The 27,525-nt window shown below is 41.1% G+C and overlaps 1 protein-coding gene across 20 annotated transcripts in view; it reads right to left on the minus strand.

Moving 5' to 3' along the window:
• Nucleotides 1–27,525, minus strand: part of LOC122557375 (teneurin-3) — a 2,678,940-nt gene that overhangs the window by 142,117 nt on the left and 2,509,298 nt on the right. For all 20 annotated transcript variants that reach the window (XM_043705048.2, XM_043705074.2, XM_043705164.2 and 17 more), the window contains 4 exons: nt 16,878–17,088; nt 14,027–14,128; nt 12,418–12,612; nt 2,958–3,158 (listed from right to left, as the gene is read on the minus strand). In XM_043705048.2, coding sequence (XP_043560983.1) covers nt 2,958–3,158; nt 12,418–12,612; nt 14,027–14,128; nt 16,878–17,088 — 709 coding nt within the window. The remainder of the gene's footprint in view (nt 1–2,957; nt 3,159–12,417; nt 12,613–14,026; nt 14,129–16,877; nt 17,089–27,525) is intronic.

Below are 27,525 nucleotides of genomic sequence, written 5' to 3' on the forward strand. Positions count from 1 at the left end.
AGCTGCTTTCTTTGTCCCCCTATTGTTTCCACTGACTAGTCAAGACTTCAACAACAAGCATGATCTGAAAACAGATCCTTCCCAATGATACTGTTGCCAACAAAGGGAGGTCAGGTTATCCTGCTTCATCCTGCAAATTAGTGTGAGGAACTTGACACAGTGTCTTCCTCATCAAACTGGAATATGTTGAGCATGTTAAGGAAAATACATAAATCATTGGTCAGACCATATTTGGAGTATTATGTTCAGTTCTGGGCACATTATTTACAAAATGATATTAAATCCCTGGAGAGAGTGCAAAGGAGAGTTACTATAATGATCCCAGGAAAAAGGGATTTTAGATTCAAGAAAAAAGAAATTCTGCTTGGAGCATGGAAGATTAAGAACCTCATTGAGGTGTTCCAGAATTACGAACAATTTTGTCAGGGTAATGAAGAATATTCTGTTTCCACTAATTGGTATGTCGATAACTAGGGGTCACAATTTGAAGATTGTCCGCAAGACAGGTAGGAATGAGATGAGAAGAAACTTCTCATCTTGCATACAGTTCTGGTCACCGCATTATCGGAATGATGTGGAAGCTTTGGAAAGGTTTCAGAGGAGGTTTATGAGGATGCTGTCTGATATGGAGGGAAGGTCTTATGAGGAAAGGCTGAGGGATTTGAGGCTGTTTTCGTTTGAGAGAACTTGACAGGTGACTTAATTGACACACACAAGATAATCAGAGGGTTCGATAGGGTGGACACTGAGAGCCTTTTTCCTTGGATGATGATGGCTCGCACAAGAGGACATAGCCTTAAATTGAGAGGTGATAGATATAGGACAGATGTCAGAGGTAGTTTCTTCACTTAGAGAATAGTAGGGGTGTGGAAAGCATTGCCTGCAACAATAGCAGACTCACCAAATTTAAGGGCATTTAAATGGTCATTGGATAGACATATGGATGAAAATGGAATAGTGTAGGATACATGGGCTTCAGATTGGTTCCACAGGTCGGCGCAATATCGAAGGCTGAAGGACCTGTCCGACGCTGTAACGTCCTTTGTTCTATACTCAGAGAGTTGTTCGGATTTGGAATGCACTGCCTGACAGAGTGGTGGAGGTGGAATCCAAATTAGGTTTCTGAAGTGAGCCAGATATATATTTGAAAGTGATCAATTTCAGGGGCTATAGAGACACAGCTGGAGAGCAGAGCCAGCTAGGTGAGAGCAAGTACAGACATGATAGGCTAAGTGGCTACTTGTACTGTAAAGTTCAATGACTCTATCTGCCATGAACTGCAGGCACAGGCCTTGCTAAGTGAAAAAAGGGCTCAGGTTGTCCCAAACTTTTTTGTCCCCACCTGGGAAGTGTAGTCACTGCTGCAATATAAAACAATGTAGCAGTCAATTTGTATCGCCAGTACAACTATTGGTTTAAAAAAAGACCCCGACAAACAGCAATGTGATAGTGATCAGGAAATCTATTTTAATGATATTGGTTGAGGTGAAGTGCTGGACAGAAATGGGTCTTTTCCAGAAATGTTTCGGGACAGACAGAGACTCGGTTTATCATTTCACCACAGCAATAGGGCCTGTGTAGTTGTATATCAGAGTGGCACGATGGTGAAGTCTCTGAAGTATGGCTTGAACCAACCACATTGCAACTCAGATGTGAGAGTGCCACCAACTGAGCCACAGCTGACAACTAACAAGAATGGGCACCTTTGAAGACCGCATCCCAAAACTTTATGAATCATGCAGAAGAAGGGAGAAAAAGAAATGGTGATGGAAATAAATACTCCTGTTGTCCAGTCCCGAATACTGCCATCGTCTGCTGAAATTTAATGAGAGAAAGCTGCTTTGAAAGAATACAGAATTGGAGATAAGATTTGGATTTTTCTCCAAGTTGGGATTTTGATAGATTCAGCAGCATGCAGAGAATTGAAAACAGCGAGTACAAAGTGTGCATACTTAAGATGACATTGTCAGAAACACCTAGCTTGCAAGCTAGAAATGTTTACAGGCAAGAATTTGTCAGATTGTAATATTAATGTTAACAAGGAGAAAAGGAAATTGGTGTTGTTTTCACTCTTCCTTTGCCCCAAAACAGTTCCATTGGTGGACAGTGTTATAGGCAAGAGGTGTCTTTCAGTATCCTGGCTGAATAGTGAGCTGCAATGTGGTGGACTCTGAGCAAAAGGGAAATGTTTAACCATTGTACTTAAGTCCCAGTCCTGACTCTCTTACAGTCCAGCAATGCTCACTGAACAGTGATCAAGAAGCCAAGATGAATAATTTTTCTCTCTTACTAATCCAGTGAGACAAAGCCAATTGCCTTGGCACACAAAAATTCTGCCATCTTGGTGCCTCAGTAGCTGGACAGGTGCTGACTTCACCCATCCTTTCAGGGGCAAAAAAGGCTTGAAATGCTCAAGTCCCATGAGTTTCTAAAAATAGTCATCGGAAGAACATTTTGAGACCATTATTAGAAGCAAATTTAATAAACGACTGAAGGAAAACAAGAAATGCTGGCGATCTGATGGAAGCATTGTCTAGATTTGAAACGTTGGCTTGCTCTCTTTCTCCATGCTCTGATTTCCAGCGTTTTTTGTTTTCAGTGCATCTGCAGTAATTTGAAACTACTGAAGGAACTCATAGGAAGATCTGTATTGTGAAGCCCACACTTTGAATGAACATTAATCGTACTGCTAGCCAGCTGCTATTTCTGTGAGGAAGTTTCTTGCTTACGCACCATAAAAAAAATTGGCCTCTAAAAAGGCAGAATTCTTTAATCAAGTCATACCATTAAAATTTAAGATAGATTACCTCAGCAAAACCTATCTGTTGATGTCGAAAAATCACTAGGTTGCAGTGTAAGTTGCTAAGTGTGCTGCTGCTTTTGAACCTTGGGGAATTAAGGCTATCGCTATTTCACCACTTATGGGATTATTTGTAAGGTGTCCTCTGTCGACTCACCTACTGAGCAGTCTGTGCCTGTCCAATTTGGATCACAAGTGCAGGAACCACTCTCCTGAAGATAGGTCCCGTGACCAGAGCACTGATCAGGGCACATGGTTTTGGAGTTTTCACAGTTTGAACCGCCCCATCCCGGACTGCAGTGGCATTCCCCATGGATACAGATGCCATGGTTCGAACAGGTTGGATCAAAGCAGTCCGCTGCAAGAGAAAAAGAAATCACCCTTTAGTCTAAGAGATGAGCAATAGCAAAGACTTGGCCCTCTAATTCACTTTAATGTGCTTTAGATGATGAGATCTAATTTAACAATTTGACTCAATAAAATTTTACACTTGTAGGGTCAACGACCTGAAAATTTAATCTCTTCAGCACTAATTGCTTTACTGTATGAGCAAAGATCAATAAAATCAATATTTCTGAGATAGAGAAATTGGATTTTACACTTGAAAAATGAACTGATCTTTCACGGCTTCCTCCTCAATACCATGATTATGACAGAAAGAACAAAAAAAAGCGACCAATTGTCATCATAATTTACCAGCATCAGCTATCTTGTCAGTTCATTCCACTGACTGAATGACTACAGTGCATGATAGCAGAGTATCAATACATTTGACTGAGGCAATTCTTTATTTTGCGATGTGGAAAAACATCAATATCTTCTCATTGTTTTATCATCTCAAAGTGAAGAGCATTACTCAGTGAGCGTGGACTTCCTTCAGTACTTGGTTTCACCTCAAGGATAGTAAGGTAAACCAACCCTGTTACTTGGAAACCCTGTCATTTGAAAGAGATGAGCATGATAACATAACAGCAGATTGCATTGTAATTCTGTGCCCTTTTAATTCAGAAAAATTAGTTTGGATCATACCGAAATCTCAGTCCTGATTGTTAACGATTTGATGCAAATTCTTGCTCTTACAGAGCAGATTTTCCACTTCTTGACAAAACTTCAAATTGATATTGTGAATTGGCAATGTTTTGTCGAAAGTGTTCAATTTTAATTTGCAGATCAAGAATGTATACATTTCAATGAATCCAGAACTGCTTGTAAATATCAATTCATTTCACTTAGTTGCCACACCTCTTTTCCACCCTAGTCAACACAGATATCTCTAACCCTCTCAAATAACCTGCAAATAACTTGAAGCTAACAAACTGCAACAAGTTCTGGACATCACCTTTTTTTTATATGCTGCAAACCAATATGCATATGTCCAAGGTGCAAAATTTGTCTTTGTTGAAAAGAGGGGTGGTTGGAAACAGATACTGATCAATTGCTTTATAAAAAAAAAACCTTGGTGTTTACAATGTTTAACCATGTTTGATTTAAATTTACTCCTACCCTTTACAACAGCAACATTTTGGCTCCAAGCCATTTTGGTTGATTTCATGAATAAGAGCTGACAGTCAGTGGGTTCTGCCATATTTGTGACCTATAAGACATCTTGCTGTTCTTGACATGGCCTCCAGAGCAGAACAAAGGTTCCATTCTACTCCGCTCAAGTTAATTTAAAATAGCAGTCAGCATTTGTGTGGGATGGGTGTGTTTCTTTCAAGCGTGTTTGCAAAATGGCAGTGATATGAAGCGCAATATCTTTTGTGCGGATGATGGAACTCTCCATGGAGGAACTTTCTACTGAGGGTTAAAGGGAGGAAGCACCATTTGAGTTTCTGAATATAAAAGATGAGGTCTGTCTGTATTTATGAAAACAAATGTTCAGTCTTTTGATATAAACCTGCATTGAATATGTTGACTTGCCATTTCTTTTTATTGATGCTGATGGATCTAATGCTAACTGCCAGTATTTCACTTTTCCACCATTTTTAGCCAGCTCTTCCCCTTCAATGTAGCTGCTGCTATTTCCTTAGCTCAACTGTTTATTTCCAAAGAGCTGCAAAGTTTGAACAGTTTCCAAACACACCCAACTGCAGACTCAGGATGGAACCTCCAGCCATCAGGAGGCCCACTACCTTATCTTATAATTTCTGCAGATATTTAATCAGAAACTTTCTTTATTTGCATTTTTATTCTAGTTATTAACAGTGCTGCTACAAAGAGATACAGAGCGATATGTCTAGATAGAGATCATCAGATGGTTTACTTTGAACTTATCAAAATGACAAGCTGCAAAGATAAAAATGGCTGGCATTTACTGACTGATGCTGGATTTTAAACATGAGTCAGCCTCATTATTAGGTGTGCAGTGCCTTACATATTTAAATGTCTTTGCAAAACTGAAGCCGCTCTATGTTTTTGTGACCTCAGAGAAAGGATTGTGCAGCCAGACTTAGAAAGAGAGAAAATTTACCCCAGCCTTAAACAAATTATTAGACATTTTTAACTTAAAGCGTCAAGCCCATTGATTATTACAAGGTGGATACCAGTCAATTACTCAGGAATTCAATGAAAGGTTATTCTGATATAAGCCAAAACCATTGGTTAATCAAGCTTTTGATACTAGACTAATGAAACACAGCTTAGAAGTAGTGCACAGCTCTGCTGATCATCATTGTTACACAATTGTGGACATTTCACCAAAAAATGTTGCTGCATAAAATTTACTGTATACTGCACAAGAAAACGGCAGATATCCCCATGGCTGTCAATGTGTGCAATCATGGGAGATGGGTGAGATATTAAACAAATATTTTACATCAGTATATACTGATCAGGTGAATTGGCCATGCTAAATTGCCCATAGTGTTAGTAGGGTGCATTAGTTGGAGGGAAATGGGTCTGGGTGGGTTACTCTTCAGAGGGTCGGTGTGGACTGGTTGGGCCGAAAGGCCTGTTTCCACATTGTAGGGAATCTAAATCTAAATCTAAATCTAAATCTAATCTAATAACAAATACTGTGAAGGAGGGTGTGGAGGCTAGGGAACTTCAGGAAATAAATAGTGATAGCTTGAAAACAGTCTATATTACAGACGAGGAAATGCTGGAAGTCTTAAAGCATTTAAAAGTAGATAAATTCCGAGACCTGATGAGACGTTTCCCAGAACTCTGTGGGAAGCTAAGGAAGAAATTGCTGGGATATTTGTGTCATCGACAACCATGGGTGAGGTGCTGGATGACTGGCGATTGGCTAACGTGGTGCCACTATTTAAGAAAGGCTGTAAAGAAAAGCCAAGGAACTATAGACTGGCGAGCCATACATCAGTGGTAGGAAAGTTGTTGGAGGGGATTTTGAAGGACAGGATTTAAGCGCATTTGGAAAGGCAAGGACTGTTATGGATAGTCAACATGGCTTTGTATGTGGGAAATCATGTCTCATGAACTTGATCTTTTTTCGAAGAGGCGACAAAGAACATTGATGAAGGCAGAGTGGAAGACCGAAAACAACAAATGCTGGAGGTCCACAGTGGGTCAGATAGCATCCATGGAGAGCAAGCTAACATTTCAAGTCTACATGACTCTTCATCAGAGCTGAAGTGAGGTATAGAGGGACAGCATTTGTGCTATTGTTTGAGAAGAGTGGGGGTGGGGGTACTGGGTGCAGGGTGATGATAGAGAAAAGATGTTGATAGTTCAGTTTAACTGATGAGAATGTGAGAATGGCAGAACAATGGTGTGTCTCCTGCTAGACTTGAAAGGACAGTAAGTGGAATGTGAGGAGGGAAGGACATAATAACAAGCTAAAAGAAAGGGAAGAAATGGGAGTTGGTTCACAATTTGAAGGTGTTGTACTCAATATTAAGTCCCGAAGGCTGTAAAGTGCCTCGTCTGAAGATGAGATGCCGTTCCTCCAGTTTGCGCTGTCATTCACTAGAACACTGCAGCACGCTGAGGACAGGCAAGTGGACATGTGAGCAGGACGCTGTGTTAAAATGACCGGCGACGGGAAAGTCGGAGTCCTACCTGTGCAAGCATCAGAGGGGTTCGCAAAACGGACACCTAGGCTGTGTTTGGTTTCTCTTATGTAGAGTAGGCCACATTGGGTACAGTGAATACAATACACAAGATTGGAGGTGGTATAGGTGAAACACTGCTTTACCTGGAAAGACTGTTTAGTGTTGGACTTCCACAAAGAGTTTTGACAAGGTTCCATATGGTAGGCTGGTTAGTAAGGTTAGACCTTATGGAATGAAGGTGGAGCAAGCCAACTGAAGACAAAATTGGCTTGAAGTTAGGAGACAGGGTGGTGATAGATGGTTGCTTTTCAGACTGGAGACCTGTGACCAGCAGTGTGCCACAAGGATCAGTTTTGGGTCCACTACTATTTGTCATTAATATAACTGATTTGGATGTGAATATAGGAGGCATGGTTAAGTTTGCAGATGACACCAAAATACAGCAGGTTTTGTAGTAGACAATAAAGAAGAATATCGAAGTGTACAAAGGGACCTTGATCAGACGGGCCAATGGGCCGAGAAGTGATAGATAGAGTTTAATTTAGATAAATGTGAGGTGTTGCATATTGGTAAAGACAAACCAAGGCAGGATTTACACAATTAATCGTAGGATCGGGAAAGTGATGCCAAACAAAGAGACTTAAGTGTGGAGGTGCATAGTTCCATGAAAGTGGCGTCACAGGTAGACAGGGTGGTGAAGAAGGCGTTTGGTATGCTTGCTTTCATTGATCAGAACATTGAGTATAGGAGTTAGGATGTCATGTTGTGGCTATACAAGATATTGGTTAGGCCACCTTTAGAATACTGCATACAGTTCTATAGGAAGGATATTGTTAAACTTGAGAAGATTTGACTAAAAACCTAGGATATGTTGCTGGGACTGGAGGGTTTGAGTGAAAAGGGGAGACTGAATAGACTGGGGCTTTATTCCCTGGAGCCTTGGAGGTGAGGGGTGACCTTATAGAGGTTTGTAAAATCATAAGGTGAATGGATAGGGTGAATAGCCAATGTCTTTTTCCTAGGGTGGGGGGAGTCTAAAAGTAGAGGGCATAAGTTTAAGGTGAGGGGAACACATTTAAGAAAGATCTAATGGCAACGTTTTCACACAGAGAGTGGTGCGTGTATGGAATGAGCTGCCAAAGGAAGTGGTGGAGGCTGTTAAGATTACAACATTTAAAAAGCATCAGGGTGGATTTAGAGGGATATAGGCTAAACACTGGCAAATGAGACTAGGTCAGATTGGGATGTCTGGTCAGCATGGAGAGTTAGACCGAAGGGTCTGTTTCCGTGCTGTATAACTCTATAACTCTAATTACCCCAGGCAGCAACATTGTGTTGACAATTAAAATCAACACTGTGGTTTACCTTAGGGCAACATCTGAACTCTGATTACATTACTGCATTGTAATCACTCTCAGCTATCCATTAATCTTTCTGTAATGTGTATCCCAGTACAAATTAGTGACTGGACTAAACAAGTGAATGCTGAGTTTTGTAATGAAAAGATACATGCTTTTAGACATTTCCATTGGAAACCTTGGGAAGTTACTTTTCAATGTTTAGCACAATCAACATTAAAGGATTCCTTAGTGAGCTACAATTTGGATACATATCCAACAATCTCTTCCCTATCTTCCATGTTTTTCTGATCACGGAACATTTCGAGGGCAGCTGCAGTTCTTTTATTGCAACGATAACCTCTTCATTTGTAGGCTGTGTCTCTCCAGAGTGAGATTTATTGCATTGTAGGTTCAAGCAATGATGGAAGAGTCTGATTACTTATCTCTGAGCAACATGAAACAATCTGATTTAGCAATTATTTTCCCCATTCTTTGAATGTGGCTTGTCAATGATGTGCAATAACTGAAAATTTGAGTATTTATGGGCAGCTTTTTATAAGACATTTATCAACCTTAAAATGTTACCTAACCTCCCTCTCTGCACAGATGCTATCTTGGGCTGCTAAGAGTTTCTGAGATGTTCTCATTTCATACCATTTCATAGAATAACGACCAAGCCAGTTCCAGCATCTGGTTTAACTTACTCTGTTTGGATCTTTGTGACTTCTCACTTAGAGTTTTCTGAAAACTCCAATGATCTCACCCAGCTAGCACTGACTTTAAGGCCCTAGTATTTTTTTGATGGCAGTCAGGGTTGAAGACATTGACTGAATACAGTGATAACAATTACACATACAATGATGCTAAGTGGGAGGGAGGTCTGCAACTAAAGATGAATTATGATCAAAAAAACGAGAAAGCCAATCTTGAATTTAATTGTTTCTGATTGAGCCATCCTCTGGATGAAAAGGAATTATTCCTATTTGATGCAATAACATGCTTAAAGACTACAAAGTTATTTTCAGATCATTCCGTGCATAGAAACACTGACGTGTGCATCAGCCACTTCAGAGAAAATATCGGATTGCAAATAAATGCATATTATCTGCTGCATCACAACATCTTTCCAGGCAGGGATTTGACAAAATATATTATCGACCAGAAATGCTGGTAGTGAAGACAGAACTGAAACTGACCTTTGTTTTACCTTGAACTAATGGTCAGTTGTAGGGCAATGCAAAGAATTTACCACCTGCTGCTCTCCGACTGGGGAATATTTGTGAGAGCCAAAATGTCCAAATGTCAGCAATAATGATCATAATTCCTCTCCAGATGGCAGGAGCAGGGAGTGCACTAAAGCTTTTGGCACAGTGCTCTCTAAAGACCAAAAAGTAAGATTGCTCCTTCTGGTCCCAGGGACTATGTTAGGTTACTGTCAGATCACAGTGACCTCTGAACCTGATGCATCTGAGGGCCACTGTCAACAACATGGCTGACCCAGACCACTCCAAGAAGGCAGGTACAGTTTGTCAAAATTGTCCAGATGATGCCTGAGGCTCAATTGTAGACACAGGTTGGGCCTCTAATTTATAATGAATTGTTCATTGCATCCTAGCATTTGACATAAGTTGTTCCTGACAGAGATGACCATCTTTAATAAATGTCACACAGTTGTTGGCCATACACACAGTGAAACAGGCCTTACCTGCTTATACATCCACAATAAGGCATGGTTAATATAGCAGTTCTTTCTCAGACTATTCTGAAGAAGCTGTGGGTGTTTGGCACTGCCAGATGCCATAAGCTAAATTAATTGATTCATATAAAGTATGAGAAATAAAGATTACTGAAGGAGCTTGTCTCAGAAAGAATAGTGCAATGATTACGTCAGAGTGACTGGTAGAGGCTGGACAGTTGGACAACAGCCTTTCTGCCCAGCACTGACTTTGTTTGAATTGGACTTGGACAAGAAGGGTGGAGATTCCCAATTTTTTTCAACAACATTTTACAACAATATGCAAGGCATGGAGGGATATGGACCAAGGGCAGACAGAAGGGATTAGTTTAATTTGGTGTCATGTTTGGCACAACATCATGGGTCAAAGGGTCCGTTCCTGTGCTGTACTGTCCTAGTGTTTCAATCCTGTTTGGAAACAAAGAGTCAGCAACACTCCAGAAGAAGTTAATACATGTGATAAGATATTCCAATCAAGTTGGCTGTGCATTAGTTTCTGGAGAAGCCTGATAATAGGCTGTGTAATCTTCAAATCCAACCACTTTGTTTTCCTAGTCCAACCTTCAAAGTCAAACTAGTGATTCGTGTTTTTAAATAAAGGTTGCAAGTCGGTCCAAGGTTAAATGCTCTTTGTAATTAATTTATCAATCCCATTCTCTTGATCTTTCCCCACAGCCTTGCATATTTTCTCCCTTCAAGTAAACAGTCAATTATCCTTTGAATGTTCCAACTGAATCTGCTTCCACTACTTTCAGGCTTTGCACTTCATAACTCACCACACAAAAGAATATTTCCTTGTGTTGCTTCTGCTTCTTTCACCAATTCCAGAAATCCTGATCCTTTGATTACTGATCTTATGATCACAGAAAACAGCTTCTCCATGTTTCCTTTATTAATTTTGAACATCTCTAATAGATGTCCTCTTAACCTTCTCTGATCCAAGGAGAACAATTTTAGCATCTCAGCTTTTCCACATAACTGAAGATCCTCATTCATGATACCACTGCAATAAATCTCTTAAACACCCAAATGCTTACAAACTGGGGCTATTAATATGGTCCAATCAGGGCTGACAGATATAAACAGAAGCGTCAGGGAGTCTGTTCACTTTGAGATCTGGTTCTGAGGAAGCTAGACCAGTGTCAAGGACTCTCCAAGAGTAAATAAAGGGTGAACTAGTGACGGGATACCAGCCTCTATGGAACTATTTAACCTTCCTAATTACTTGCTGTAGCTGCATACTAAGTTTGTGATTCATATACCTGGACACTCAGAGTCTTGGTACCATTCTCGACTGAAAAAATATACATTCTTTTGTTCTTTCTGCCAAAGGGGTCAAGTTTACATTTACTCTCATTATAATTCATCTATTATGTGTCACTCATTTAACCGATCTATATCCCTTTTCAGACTGTCTATCTCTTTTTGACAGATTACTTTCCTGCTGATGTTTGTACGATCAGCAAATTCAGCTACCATACATTCAGTCCCCTCATCCAAATCATTTCTATAGATTGTAAATCGATGAGAACCTCTCACTGATCCCTCTGGCCCTCCACTTGTTACAACTTGTCAACCTGACAAGGACCTGTTTATCCCTGCTATCTGCTTCCTGTTCGTTGTCAATCCATCATGCAAGTTAATGTGCTATTTCCTCCACTTGTCTTGTGCAGTACCTTATCAAATGGCTGTGGGTAATCCAAGTTCTTCTACCAATCAATTACACTATAAACATCTTTCAGGGAAACCTTTAACAAAATTAGCTTGTGATTTTTTTTATATGTTGTAAGGTGAGGAGGACAGCAATAAATGTTTTTGTAAGACAACTCATGGCTTTGAAGAGAAATAAAGAAATAGACACTTTTTTAAAAAACTCAACCCTGTCATCACTAACAAAAACCACAGGCTAATTATAAAATGGCTGCATCTATAATCCAGCCAAATAACAGCTGCTGACAACAGAAAATAATGATGTTTCAATTAAAATATGTCAACGGATATGCACATTACTCCTAGAATTATTGGTGAATTTAAGTCACACCTTTTCAGCAGGTTGATTTATGCCATGTCCTTTCTCAACAAAACAAAAAGCTCACTTAGTGCTAAGTTTCAATGTATTCTTGTGATCGAGAGAATATTTGAGTGACAGTACCTCAGTCATCTATAGCAGATAGACAAGAACACACATCATTTTAGGGTGGGTTGGGCAAGTATTGGTGAGAATCTACTTCATCATATGAGTGACTTAAATACGGAACACGCAAATCCGAGAAGTCCATATCCAACAACAATGCACTAATAATAACTGCATAATTTGCTGCATTGTTAAGAGAAAGCATTCAAGCTAAATAAATTACCACCTGCACATAAAATGTACGCACAGGAATATAATAGAAGTGCATTAGGAAGTCATTGATGAATAATGCTAAACAGAATCTCTATCTTAATGTCTCAGTGTGCCGAGCCACTTTGAACTAATTTCCAACAAAACCGTCCTTTGACCTTTGCTGTCATTCTGTTGTGCCGTACCTTGCTCACACATTTCTCCTTTGTAACCCGAGTTACAAACGCAGGAGCCCATGATGCAGACGCCGTGTGCTCCACACAAAGGGTCAATGCACTGGGTTGAGGGGACATCACACTCGGTCCCTTTCCAGCCACTGTAACAGAGGCAACGTCCCTTGGAATATTGGCCATTACCGCTACATAATATTGGACATGTTGCTGTACAAAAAAGAAATGACAGCATATTAGAGCCTTGATTGGGAGTAAAACAGCAACAAAATATGCAAATAAGCAGATCTTAAATTCTCTTTCCATCAAAACACCCCACAATGTTTTCTGTCATGTGTTGCAGCAGTTCTCCGTGACATTGAATAAAAATCAAAAGAACCGAAGACACTGTAAATCAGAAACTAAACCAGAAGTTGCTGGAAAAGCTCAGCAGGTCTGGCAGCATCTGTGAAGAGAAAGCAGGGTTAATATTTTGGGTCCAGTGACCCTTCCGCATGTTTTCTATGTCAACTCAGTGCTAATGTATGCTCCTGCCATGCCATTTGCCCAGTATGAACTATGTAAAGGGTTAATATTTTGGGTCCCTGAAGAAGGGCTTATGCCCGAAACGTCGATTCTCCTGTTCCCTGGATGCTGCCTGACCTGCTGCGCTTTTCCAGCAACACATTTCTAGCTCTGATCTCCAGCATCTGCAGACCTCACTTTCTCCTGAACTATGTAAAGGACTAATAATTCAGAAAATTGCAGTAGCAAGCATGGAAGTAATGAGGAATGTTTGAAAATGCCCATTCAAAAGTGTTCTTTGAAAAACAATGGTTGTTTCAACAGTGTAATAAACATGTCAATCAAACAGACCAGGAGAAAGTGAGGACTGCAGATGCTGGAGATCAGAGCTGAAAATCTGCTGCTGGAAAAGCACAGCAGGTCAGGCAGCATCCAAGGAGCAGGTGAATCGACGTTTCGGGCATGAGCCCTTCAAACAGACCATTCAAAGTCAATCACAGAGGGCTGAGATGTGGAAATATTTCTTTACTCAGAGGCTGGTTAACCTGTGGAATCTGTTATGAGAGAGAGCCATGAAGGCTGAGCCACTTAGTATATTTGATAAAGACTGTGGTCCCTTAAAGGCATCAAGGGGTATGTGGAGAAAGTGGAAATAGTGCATTGAGATAGAGGATCAGTCATGATCAGACTGAATAGCAAAACAGGCTTGAAGGGCATCTGTGTTTCAAACACTTCATTCCTCAATTTTGTGCAAATAAATGTTGACAATAAAAGATCACAGTCACCTCTGCCCACAATGGAGCCATACAGGCAGGGAGTACAGAGTTCCTCACTACCTGTGTCCTTAGCCCAAGCTGGTGAAAACTGCCAAGTCGATCCCACCCGCCAGTTTTTTAAAAATTCAGAGCTGGCTAAACTCCAAGAAAACCTCGACGCCAGAACTCTGTTGCAATATAGAGTACCACTGTAGCCAGTGGCAAAATCTCAGACCTTTTGAATAAATCTCAGACCTTTTGAATAAATCCCAAAATGGCTCCACCTCCTATGTGTGCACCATGTCCTGTACTTATTGATGACAGACACAAGAAGTTTGAATTGTAAGCAAATGTTCTTGACTTACCTCTTGCACAATCGGGTCCAAAGAATCCTGGGAAACAGTGACAAGCTCCAGAAACGCATTCCCCGTTTCCATGACAGTTTCGTGGACATTCCACTACAGACTCTGCAAGTAATCCAATCTTCAGAATTACACAAGATTCACATTTTGAGAAAACACCTTGTTAGGTCAAGCAAACCTTACTCTGAAGGAAACTTCAATCCCTTTGGCATGAGAGGGATGCCTCTGCAGGGTCAATGGCAATTGGCATGAAGGGACACCAAATGCAGTATTTAAGGTACCACAGAACTGTGGACCCAACATTGCAGACAAGAGCAATACAAGCAGCAAAAACAGAATTCAATCTTTAAGGAAAGAAAGAATTAGCTTTTACATAGCACTATTTATAGCTTCATGAAGTTCTAAAGTGCTTTTACAGCCAAAAATATATTTTTGAAGTGTCATCATTTTTTTAAATTCACTGTGGGTGTCTTGGCCTAGGCTGGCTTTTATTACCATGCCTAATTACCCTTAAAAGGAGTGGTTTATTTGCCAGTTCAGGGTGCAGTTAAGGGTCAACGACTTTGCTGTGGATCTGGAGTCACATTTAGACCAGACCAGGCAGGTATGGCAGATTTCCTTCCTGGTAAGTGAGTTAGGTTGCTCGTTACATGGGCGCCAGTAGCCTAGATGTTGGAAATTAAGCAGCCAATCTACACAAAGCAAGCTCCCACCTATGACACATGGTGGGCGGCACAGTGGCACTGTGGTTAGCACTGCTGCCTCACAGCGCCAGAGACCCGGGTTCAATTCCCGCCTCAGGCGACTGACTGTGTGGAGTTTGCATGTTCTCCACGTGTCTGCGTGGGGTCCTCCGGGTGCTCCAGTTTCCTCCCACAGTCCAAAGATGTGCAGGTCAGGTGAATTGGCCATGCTAAATTGCCTGTAGTGTTAGGTAAGGGGTACATGTAGGGGTATGGGTGGGTTGCGCTTCGGCGGGGCAGTGTGGACTTGTTGGGCCGAAGGGCCTGTTTCCACACTGTAATGTAATCTAATCTAATGACATGACTAGACCATTTGTTTTAATGGTACTGGACACATGTTCACTACGAAACTAGGAAACAATGCTCTTGTTTGAATAACAACATGAAATCTGCTACATGCACCTGAAAGGGCAGATGGGCTGGCTCTCAGTTTAATATTTTATCCAAAAGACACTTTTTAATTGGTTATGAGAATGATTCATTTCAGACAGAACAAGACTGCTGGCATGTTGCCCCTTGAGATGACATCGATCACTAGAATTCACTTTGCTAAGCATTCTGGCAGGTAACCAAAAAAGGGGCTAATGGGTTTTCCAGGCTCAACCTTCCAACTGATTCATTCCCAGTAATATTGGAATGTGAAAACACTGTAGTATACTTGTTCATCTGCAGTACACAAGACACTGAGATATCGGGTTAAATTGCTACAAACCTGTCAAATTTCCCTTCATGTTACAGTAGATAATCAGGTGGACAGCGTGAACATGCAACTTAATTATTCATTGCATGCTGTTGACTGGACTCAAACATAAGCCTGAATCTTTTTTGCATGTATATTCAAGACATTTGCTTTATGAATTAGCCCTCCACCCATCTACCACTGCGATCTAGGTCCAGAATTTTGACTCTGACTAAGTGAACTTTGTGACATGTCAGCCTCTGTCTGGCTCAAGGGAGCATAAGCTATCTGTTCCATCACACATCTGGCCAATTTAGGAACAGGCACCAATAGCTGGACAATGAATATATTGATGGATTTATTTTTAAATTGAAAGGAAAGAAGTTAAAAGTCTAGCAGATGGAGCAGGAATGCAATATCAGTCTGTTGCACAGTTCACAAGTAAAACATATTCCTAACCTCAGCTGCATTTCTGTGGAAAGCAAGTCTCCTCTCAGGAAAGAGCCAAATATGGGGGGGTGAGTCATTACAAGTCTCTGTCTTGGTGAATCCTATTGTTCTGTCACAACAGTATTGAGTAAAGCTCTTCTAATTGTAGGAAGAAATAAATCTGTGTTTATCACTTACAAGGTTATATCTCTCGTGAACATCCCATATAATGAATTACTTTAAAAATATGGTCACTGTTGTAATGTGGGTTCAAGATAGAAGGCATTTTGTGCTCAGGATAGCTGTACAAAAGTAATAGGGATGAATGAACAAGTAACGTTAGACAGTGTACTGGATATAATAATAATGAAAAAGCCACAATAACACCTTTAAGAACAAATTGGTCCTGTCTTAATGAGTGCGACTGAGCATTACACTGATTGCTGACATTAGTCAGTTTCACTGGGTACTAAATTAGAACTTGTCAACAAGTGCAAGAAGAAACAACTGTAATCATTGTGACATTCGTGAAATATACCAAGCCAAGACTATCTGGAAGGACAATGGCGGCAAATACATGAGAATACCATGACCTTCCAGATCTCCTTCAGGCTACTCAGCATCCTGACTTGGGAATATATTGCTGTGTTCCTTCAGTGTTGCTGGGTCAAAATCCTGGAACTCCTGCCCCAACAGCATTGTGAGTGTACCTACACCAAACAGACATTTCAAGAAATCAGCTCGCCACCTTCTCAAGGGTAACTAGGGTTGGCACTAAATGCTGGCCCAACCAGCAACATCCATACCCCGTGAATGGATTTTTTAGAAAGATCAACATCTCTCGTGATTCTTTTCACATTCAGTGATTGGAATCTTTGGACAGGTTTGGCCACAATCAGTATAAAAATAGTTTGTACGAGGAAATCTCGTGTTAGTCAGTAACTGGAGGTGGAGTCAATGCTTTCCTCAATAAATCTACCCACACATGAGTTTCAGTGCCTACCTATGACAATAGTATTAAAGGACACGTGCTCAGGAGTTTTCCCATCATTGTAAAAAGCCAGGTGCCAGACCCCTGAGTCAAGATACTGGACGAAGCCGGCCTCTTGGATGCTCACTGCCCTGATGTGCCGTCTTCTGTGCTCGGAATCAGTCAGACTGCGCTTTTCCCTGGCGATCAATCTGCTGCCGTCAAGTAGCTCGACAAAGTCATACTGAGAAGCAGAGGCACAAAGTCGTGAATCAGGCATGAACATGGAAGCAAAGCAGTGGACATTGTTCAGGCACAAAGATGCATATGTTTAAAGCCTCCTTATAAAAAAATTAACACACCGTTTGGTCGAAAATTATTTCAAAGCCAGATTACGGCAATATTTTTTAACAGTTAGCTTTAATTTTGTTTTCATACATGAGCCACGGAGTTACATTAAGAAAATACATGCACTGAGAGTGGCTTTCACCATTTGATATGCACTGGAAATTATTAATAAGTTGCACAGACCTCTCCCACTGTTTCTCGTATTTGAATGGACATGAATGCAATGGATATAGATAGAAGCAGTGAAGATAGAGGCTTTTAAAACACACCCACAGACCGTGTTCCAGAGTTTGACCAGGCCTCTGGATACAGACTGACATTGATTGATGAGAATTATAAGCTATCAATAATATGCATCATAACTTCCTGGATTTTATAATAGAGGTGAAGATTATGAAAACAACAATACCCTTACAAAATATAAACTGAATCCTGGCACCACACTTTGGGAAGGATGTGAAGACTTTGATGAGTGTACCAAAGAGATTTATGAGAATGGTTCTGGGATGAGGGATGACAGTTACATGGTCAGACAGAGATTTGGCAGGACTGAAATAAAGTCATGAAAGGCTTAGAAAGAGTAAATATAGAGACATTGTTACCATTGTCAATATAGCTGATAACTGTATTGCAAAAGGAGACTGGTAAAATAATGAGAGGTATTGTAAGGGAAAACATTGTTTTCAAGTGGTTAGGATTTTTAATGACGAATACAAATCCAAAATAGGATTTCACAGAGACTTGGATAAATAGCTTGGGAGGAGGAGCATTTGCAGGAATATGGTACATCACTGCAGGAGTGGGACGAATAAAATTGCTCTCCAATCAATTTGGTGTGCTGAAGAGGCTGAATGGCCCCCTTCATTCAATGATCCTACAATAGAATTCTATTTTTGTGATCAAAGACTTGACTAATATTTTCAACAGATTCAAATGCGAAGGCTGTTTCATTTCTTCTTAATTTCAAACGTATTCCTTTATGATATCAATTTTTAAATAGAACTTCTCTTTCATAAGAATTAAACCTCAGACCTTCAATATACTTAGTGGCCGTTGAAAATGAAAGAAAAGATTAAACATACATAAGGACTCTAAAGCTCCAAATAAGGTCAGATCAAAAACTGGCAAACAGTTTTACATTAAGTCTTGATTAGCTGCGCCCCGGGGGACTGAATAAACCATTGAGCAGAAGGTCTAATAGACAGGAAGTATGTGACAGACGAAAGACGTTGTGAAGCATGTCAAGAGGTATGTATCAACAAAGTTCAAAATGAGATGAGTCAATTTGAAGATTAACATGTGCTAAGGCCCAGCTGATGCCACAGATCTCGGATTATTTTTGCTTCCATCTTTCTCCCTTTATGCACTGAAGGGCACGACTTTGAGTTCTAGCTCCAGTGGTACTGGAGTTCACTCATTGGTACTGGCTGCCCTCCAGTACTCATTCTGTGAATAGCCCTGGTGGTGACAGATGGCAGAGGGCATTGTAGCAGAATTTGCTCCTTGTCTCAATCACCATCGGCGAGGTACACCCCCTCCAGAAGGGGGTAGTATGCAAATGCAACCCTTGTGATTCAATGTCATAGAGATTTACAGCATGGAGAAAGACCCTTCGGCCCAACTTGTCTATGCCACCCAGTTTCACAATTAAGCCAGTCCCACCCTGCCTATGTTTGGGAGGTAATCCAAGCTTAAGATATAAAAATATTTCAGAAGGGAAATTCCAGGTCCAAATGACGAATACTTGGGCGTTAAACTGATCCAAGGACGTTTGTGCCATTTTGTAATATCAGTTAGGATATTAATTCTGTGATTGTTTCTATAGAATGAGAGAATTCAAATAGCTGAAGGGAACCAAGCTAAGAAATAGCTTGCTCATAATATTCTCGTTCATCATGGAGGCCATTTTTACACAATGATACAAGAATAACGGAACAAATTGGCATCTTTGCACCTGTGAGGATAACCTGCTTTAAACAGAATGAAGAGAGTTTTAAAGTGGACCAGTGACTGAACTTCTCAGATTACAGGCGCTGCAGTGATGATGGAAATTTGTTCCAATGTACGGTTTTCCTTGAAGAGGCAAGAAAACGCATCCCACTGCACACAATGGCAAGATGCTTGGGCTTCTACACTCCACGGCAATGGTTATGCCTTTTACTGCATGAAAACACATTGCCATGGCACTTTGTAAGCTGCCCCGTCTATTGCAGTAAGCTGCTGGGAAGAATACAACAGTTGGGTCCGGGCACAAGGTAAGGGCAATGATTTTCTAATAGTGTCTGAAATTGGTGTGAGGTTCCTGGATGGGGCAGACATGAGTCAAAAGCTATTTGAAGCCTGGAAGCTGCATGTACACCAATCCCTTAACTTGTACCCAGGCCCAACTGTTGCATTCTTCCCAGTAGCATGCTGCAATAGTTGGGCCAGAAGCTTAGAAAATGCTGGGGCAATATGTTCCTGAAGATATCAGGACAGGTGGATAATGTGGTGTACTTGCCGTTATGCTGGAACTGTATAAAACCTCTGTGAGATCACAGCAGAGATCTACCAGGATGTTTCCTGGGCTGGAGACTTTCAGTTATTAAGAGAGATTAGATAGAGTGATGTTTTCCTTAGAACAGAGGAAATCAAGAAGGGACATGGTTGAGATACATAAAATTTTGAGGGGCAGAGATAGGAATAAACTTTTCCACCGGATGGAGGGATCAATGACTGAGAATCTGGTTTGGGAAACAGGCAGGAGATGTGAGGAAAACATTTTTCACCCGGAGGGAGGTGGGAATCTGGAACTCACTACCTGTAAGGATGCTAGAGGCAGAAACACTCCTAACATTTAAGAAATATTTAGATGCACACTTGCAATGCCAAGGCAAACAAAGCTCTGGTCAAGTGCAGGAACATGGGGTTAGCATAGTTAGGTGGTTGTTTTTGATCAGTGCGGATGTGATGGGCCAAAGGTCATTTATCTGTGCTGTAGATTTCTATGACTCTAGTCATAGTCTGGCTGCAAGTACCCTTTTGGGAGGGCTTTCCCTCTCTATCACCTGACATTTGAAGTGGACAAGCCCTTCAAATAGGTGAGTTGTTTGCAAGGAATAAAAACAGAAAAGTGCTGAAGAAACTCAGTGTGTTTGGTAGCATCGTGGAGAGAGAAACAGAGTTAATGCTTGAGTCCAATGTGACTGTTCTTCAGGACTGAAAGGGGCAGCTGGAAAACAATTGTTTTTATACTGTTGACAGAGGTGGAGGAGGAGGAGTGTGTGGAACAAACTGTGGAAGTACCTAGAGCAACACGCAAAGGGATTGATAATGGTGAAGTTCGATGAACGTGTGAAAGGAGAAAATGGGCCCACTCTGCTGAACAGAAAGTCAACAAGACACAGCTACACATTTGTGATGCCAAGGTACACAAGGCTATGGGCCAAAATAGGTTTCCAGCATTTTTAGTAGCTACATTCTTGTTTTCGATTGGGGCAGACTTGATTGGCCGAAGGGTCTTTTTCTATGCTGCAGACCTCTCTGACAAAGTGATATATGTAATTTTACGAAGGCAAACATCTGCAAGATTGTGCTTTTAGGATGAAGACCCAAAATTTTACATTCATAGTTAAGGTTAAATTTTTGGTCTAATTTCAATATGTGACCCTTTAATTAGAACATAGAACAATACAACACAGAATAGGCCCTTCGGCCCACGATGTTGTGCCGAACATTTGTCCTAGCTTAAGCACCCATTCATGTACCTATCCAATTGCCGCTTAAAGGTCGCCAATGATTCTGACTCTGCCACTCCCACAGGCAGCACATTCCACGCCCCCACCACTCTCTGGGAAAAGAACCTAACCCTGACATCTCCCCTACGCCTTCCACCCTTCATTTTAAATTTATGTCCCCTTATAACTCTCTGTTGTACCCAGGGAAAAAGTTTCTGACTGTCTACTCTATCTATTCCTCTGATCATCTTATAAACCTCTATCAAGTCACCCCTCATCCTTCACCGTTCCAATGAGAAAAGGCCTAGCACTCTCAACCTATTCTCGTACGACCTATCTCCATTCCAGGCAACATCCTGGTAAATCTTCTCTGCACCCTCTCCAAAGCTTCCACATCTTTCCTAAAGTGAGGCGACCAGAACTGCACACAGTACTCCAAATGTGGCCTAACCAAAGTCCTGTACAGCTGCAATATCACTTCATGACTCTTGAATTCAATCCCTCTGCTAATGAACGCTAATACACCATAGGCCTTCTTACAAGCTCTATCCACCTGAGTGGCAACTTTCAAAGATCTATGAACATAGACCCCAAGATCCCTCTGCTCCTCCACCTTACTAAGAACCCTACCGTTAACCCTGTATTCCGCATTCTTATTTGTCCTTCCAAAATGGACAACCTCACACTTGACAGGGTTGAACTCCATCTGCCATTCCTCAGCCCAGCTCTGCATCATATCTAAGTCCCTTTGCAGCCGACAAGAGCCCTCCTCACTATCCACAACTCCACCAATCTTCGTATCATCTGCAAATTTACTGACCCACCCTTTGACTCCCTCTTCCAAGTCATTAATAAAAATTAAAAACAGCAGAGGACCCAGAACTGATCCCTGCGGAACTCCACTTGTAACTGGGCTCCAGGCTGAATATTTACCATCTACCACCACTCTCTGACTTCGACCGGTTAGCCAGTTTTCTATCCAATTGGCCAAATTTCCCTCTATCCCATGCCTCCTGACTTTCCGCATTAGCCTACCATGGGGAGCCTTACTAAAATCCATGTACACTACATCCACTGCTCTACCCTCATCCACATGCTTGGTCACCTCCTCAAAGAATTCAATAAGACTTGTAAGGCAAGACCTACCGCTGTCCCTAATCAAGCAGTGTCTTTCCAGATACTCATAAATCCTATCCCTCAGTACCTTTTCCATTACTTTGCCTACCACCGAAGTAAGACTAACTGGCCTGTAATTCCCGGGGTTATCCCTATTCCCTTTTTTGAACAGGGGCACAACATTCGCCACTCTCCAGATGAAAAGATCATTGCCAACGGTTCTGCAATTTCCTCTCTTGCTTTCCACATAATCCTAGGATATATCCCGTCAGGCCCGGGGGACGTATCTATCCTCAAGTTGTTCAAAATGTCCAACACATCTTCCTTCCTAACAAGTATCTCCTCTTGCTTACCAGTCCGTTTCACACTCTCCTCTTCAACAATACGGTCCCTCTCGTTTGTAAATACTGAAGAAAAGTACTCATTCAAGACCTTTCCTATCTCTTCCGACTCAATACACAGTCTCCCACTACTGTCCTTGATCGGACCTACCCTCGTTCTCGTCATTCTCATGTTTCTCACATACGCATAAAAGGCCTTGGGGTTATCCTTGATCCTATTCGCCCAAGATTTTACATGCCCTCTCTTAGCTCTCCTAATCCCTTTCTTCAGCTCCCTTCTGGCTATCCTGTATCCCTCCAATGCTCTGTCTGAACCTTGTTTCCTCAACCTTATGTAAGCCTCCTTCTTCCTCTTTACAAGACATTCAACCTCCCTTGTCAACCAAGGTTCCCTCACACGACCATCTCTTTCCTGCCTGACAGGTACATACATATCAAGGACACGTCGGATCTGTTCCTTGAAAAGGTTCCACATTTCCACGACATCCTTCCCTGATAGCCTATGCTCCCAACTTATGCTCCTCAGATCCTGTCTTACAGCATCGTATTTACCCTTCCCCCAATTGTAAAACCTACCCTGTTGCACGCACCTATCTCTCTCCATAATCAAGGTGAAAGTCACAGAATTGTGGTCACCATCACCAAAATGTTCACCCACTAACAAGCCCATCACTTGTCCCAGGTCGTTACCAAGGACCAAATCCAATATGGCCTCCCCTCTGGTCGGACAATCTACATACTGAGTTAGAAAAGCTTCCTGGACACACTGCACAAACACCGGCCCATCCAATCTACTTGATCTAAAGAGCTTCCAATCAATATTTGGGAAGTTGAAATCGCCCATGACTACTACCCTGTGGCTTCTGCACTTTTCCAAAATCTGTTTCCCAATCTGTTTCTCCACATCTCTGCTGCTATTCATAATTAGCATCATGAATTCCAGTTGGTGCACACTGAGCCATGCAATCTATTGTTCAGACAGTAACAGCAGTAATAACTACAAAAACATAAATAAATCAAAATCTGAGCAACCCAGCTTTTCTGCTCTCATGTATAATTGGAACCCAAGTCTTGTACAGTGTTTAATGTAACAGGGTATTAAAAACACATGGAGGGCACAGAACACTACATGACTATCAGTAACATAGCACAGCCAGCATCTGATAGATTCTAAGTAAATATTCTAACTGTTCCTTTCCTCCAACTACCTCAAGCTGATCAGTGCAGCCTTCAGTATGTTTTCAATAAATAAATTGTTTCTTTTTTCCTCACGCTCAATGAGGACCTTTCATCCAAAGACAAATTACATATTTTTCAACAATCCAAATCTCGCAAAGAAACATATGTATGTGCTTTTAATTTAATGATTTTGGTGTAAATACGCCACTTCAATCTCCTTTTCAAATACTATTTACTCTGAACTCTTATTCTCAGCTATTCATCAGTTTGGCTTCCCTATTATTTGTCTTTGAATACCACAGACCTGAATTTTTCTCAGACGTCTTATGAGTCACCTTGTTGAAAAGTTCAGAAATAATGCTGATGGCACCAACCGCATTCTTTTTAATCAATCCAATCAGTCAGCTTTTCAAAAACCACAACTAAATTTATCAAACATTGTCTGTAACAAAGGCATACTGGTTGCCCTTGGTTTTGTGGATTATATATCTTGTTTCTTGTGCTGTAAATGTTATATGGAACAAGTTGTCTATGCAAATGCATTTGCTTCATTCAAACACATTCCAATCAGATCAGCATCTCCTTCTACTCAATCCTTCCTAATCCAACTTTATAATTTATCTATCACTCTTGACAATATATCAATGCCTATTTCCCTCAACTGCTTCATGTCATAGTGTGAACAACTAACATCTAACTCTTCACTGGATTTATTAATGACTGCATTTTCTGTGTGATCTTGAGCTTTTGTCACCCCCTATACGTAGAAACTGCTTTGCAACGTCTACCCTATCAAATATCTTCACAATTATGAAAAGTTCTCTTAATCTTCTCATTGCATGAGAAATGTGCTTGAGCATGTTCTATCTTAACCCATATATTATAAATGTTCACACCATCCCCAATCTTTGATTTTCGGACTTGAACTTTTACATCCAAGACAGGAGTGCAGAATAATTCCTCACTCTGCAAACTGGATCTCAGACAACTTGCCCAGGTACTTTGGCTTGTCATTCTTAGAGAGGATGCGAAGACGGGACCCGTAGTTTGAGATCCTGGAAGTAATGTTAAGGCACACACAGAAGCTGGGGTTGTGGAGGTGGGCTGTGCAAAAATCCGGGCTTGGTGCACCAGCATTTCAGCAAAACTATGAAAAAAATCTTCAACAGCAAACAAGCCTCCAGTCCTCAACACACCACTCTTCAGCAAACTCTATTCACTGTTCAGAACCTTCGCACCAGCCTTTGCCCTTCTACCCACCTATAACCCTTTAAATCCCCATGCCAATTTAGTGCGAACTCATGACAACCCAAGCTCCTCACACACAACTCTTTGTCCTTATAACCTTCATGACATGCCTTCAAGTGCAGACCTCAAGATCCATGCTGATATTAAATACAGTTTTTAAATGTACATAAATGAATTCACACGTTACAGTGTAACATTCTTGTTGATAAAATACATCCACTACATTTAACTTACTTTAATCATTTGTATTATTTGTATGACTCCTAAAGACCTCATCAGCACTTGGAGCTGTCAATCAGCTTGTGAACTGACAATAGGTGTGGCAAATCAGTCATGTCGTACTAATCCTGCAGCAACTATTTACCTTATGTCATCAGACAGAGAGAGAAACAGCAAAACCGCAGGCCATTTTCCGAAATATTTAAAGGGTACGAGATTTAAATAACTTGACCTTTCTGTTGTCAGATTGCTTGACAGCTCTGTTGAGAATTTCAATGAACCTCATAGTTCCAAAGAGAGTATGAATTGGTTTATGCACCTTCATGTCTGCTTTTAACAATTCTAAACTATGACCTACATTTCCCAAAGGTGCGCAGGGATATGTTAAAATAAGGGTTTCTTCCCTCTCTAAAAGTCTGTCCTGACTCTCTAAAGATCTCTGGTCACTTTAGACATTTTCCTTGTTGGAAGTCGCAAGTCATATTTTGGATACCCCACCAGCAAAAATCAGATCAGGATGTAAGTTTGCTCACTGAGCTATAAGGTTCATTTTCAGATGTTTCGTCATCATACTATGTAACATCATCAGTGAACCTCTGGTGAAGCACTAGCATTATGTCCCGCTTTTTATTTATGTATTGGTGATGTCATTTCTGGTTCTTTTTCTTAGAGAGTGTAAATAGGGTCCAAATCAATGTCTTCATTGATAAGAGTTCCAGTTGGAGTGTCATGTTTTGAGGAATTCTTGTGCGTGTCTCTGTTTGGCTTGTCCTAAGATGGATGTGTTGTCCCAGTTAAAGTGGTGTCCTTCCTCATCTGTATGTAGTGATATTCGTGAGAACGGGTCATGTCGTTTTGTGGCTAGTTGATGTTCATGTATCCTGGTGGCTAGCTTTCTGCCTGTTTGTCCAATGTAGTGTTTGTTACAGTTTTGCAGGGTGTTTTATAGATGATGTTCGTTTTGCTTGTCTGTATAGGGTCTTTCAAGTTCATTAGCTGCTATTTTAGTGTGTTGGTGAGTTTGTGGGCTACCATGCCCAGAGGTCTGAATAGTCTGACAGTCAGTTCTAAGATGTCTTTGATGTAGAGGAGAGTGGCTGGGGTTTCTGGACACGTTTTGTCTGCTTGTTTGGATTTGTTGCTGAGAAATCAGTGGATTGTGTTCATTGGGTACCTGCACTTTTTGAATACACTGTATAGGTTGTTATACCAGAAATGACATCACCAACCCAAGGAAACCTAAACACATAAATAGGAAGGGGGACATAACACCAGCACTTCACCAGAGGTTCACTGATGATCTTACCTATTATGGCGATGAAACATCTGAAAATTAACTTTCCAGCTCAGCAAGCAAACTTACATCCAGAACCTTAATCTGAGCTACAAATCTTCTCAAAACTCACTAAAATCAGATCAATGTGAAGGCAAAAACTGCACTATAACTTTAGCAATTGGCTCCATGTAACTTAGGACATAGACTGCGAAACAGTGGAGACTGGTTTCAGGAATGGGTTATCCTGCTTCATGACTCAGCTACCATTTTCAGTAAGGATGTCAGGCCCAAGTGTGTGACAACACTGGTATTTGACTAACTGACCTGTAGAGTTCCAGTTAATCTACTGGCTACCCAGTTTAACCTTTTCTCCCTGTTACAAATTTGTGACACTTGCCACTCTCCAGCCACACATAGAAAATAGGAGCAGCAGGAGTAGGCCAAAAAACCCTTTCTGCCTGCTCCACCATTCAATATGCTTATGACCGATCATTCGACTCAGTATCCATTTCCCACTTTCTTTCTCTGCCCTTCGATCTCTTTAGCCCTCAAAATATCCGTTTTGAAAACACTCAATGTTTTGGCCTCAACCACTTTCTGTGGCAGAGAATTCCACAGGCTCACCACTTTCTGGGTGACGAACTTTCTCTCCTCATCGCTGTCCTAAATGACCTACTCCATATTCTTCGAATGTGACCCTAGTTCTGGACTCTCTGGTCACTGGGAGTATCCTTTCTATATTCACTGTCTAGTCTGGTGAGAATTTTAAAGCTTTCTATGACATTCACCCATCATTCTTCTAAACTCCAATGCACTTAGTAATGACCAGCCCAGCCTCTTCATATGTTAATCCTGCCATCCAGGAATCAGTCCAGGAAACCTTCACTGCATTCCCTTCATAGCCAGAACATTGTTCCTCAGGAGAACAAACTGTACACAATTCTCTAGATGTACTCCAGTACCTAGTACAGCTGCAGAAGATATCCCTTCTCCTGCACTAAAGTCACTTTGCTATAAAGGCCAACACCTATCTGATACACCCGCGAACTTGCTTTCAGCAGAAGATGTAGAAGATCATTTTGCACCTCCCCTTTTGCTAACAATTGCTATTCAGAGACTAATCTGCTTTCCTGTTTGCCCTGCCAAAGTGGATAACCTGACATTCATCCACATTATACTTCATTTGCTTTGAATTTGCCCGCTCCCTCACGAAATTATAGAGAGTCATAGAGGTGCAC

Source organism: Chiloscyllium plagiosum, unplaced genomic scaffold (assembly GCF_037043375.1).
Source record: "Chiloscyllium plagiosum isolate Xiang-an unplaced genomic scaffold, Cpla_swu_hap1 HiC_scaffold_2, whole genome shotgun sequence".
NCBI lineage: Eukaryota > Metazoa > Chordata > Chondrichthyes > Orectolobiformes > Hemiscylliidae > Chiloscyllium > Chiloscyllium plagiosum.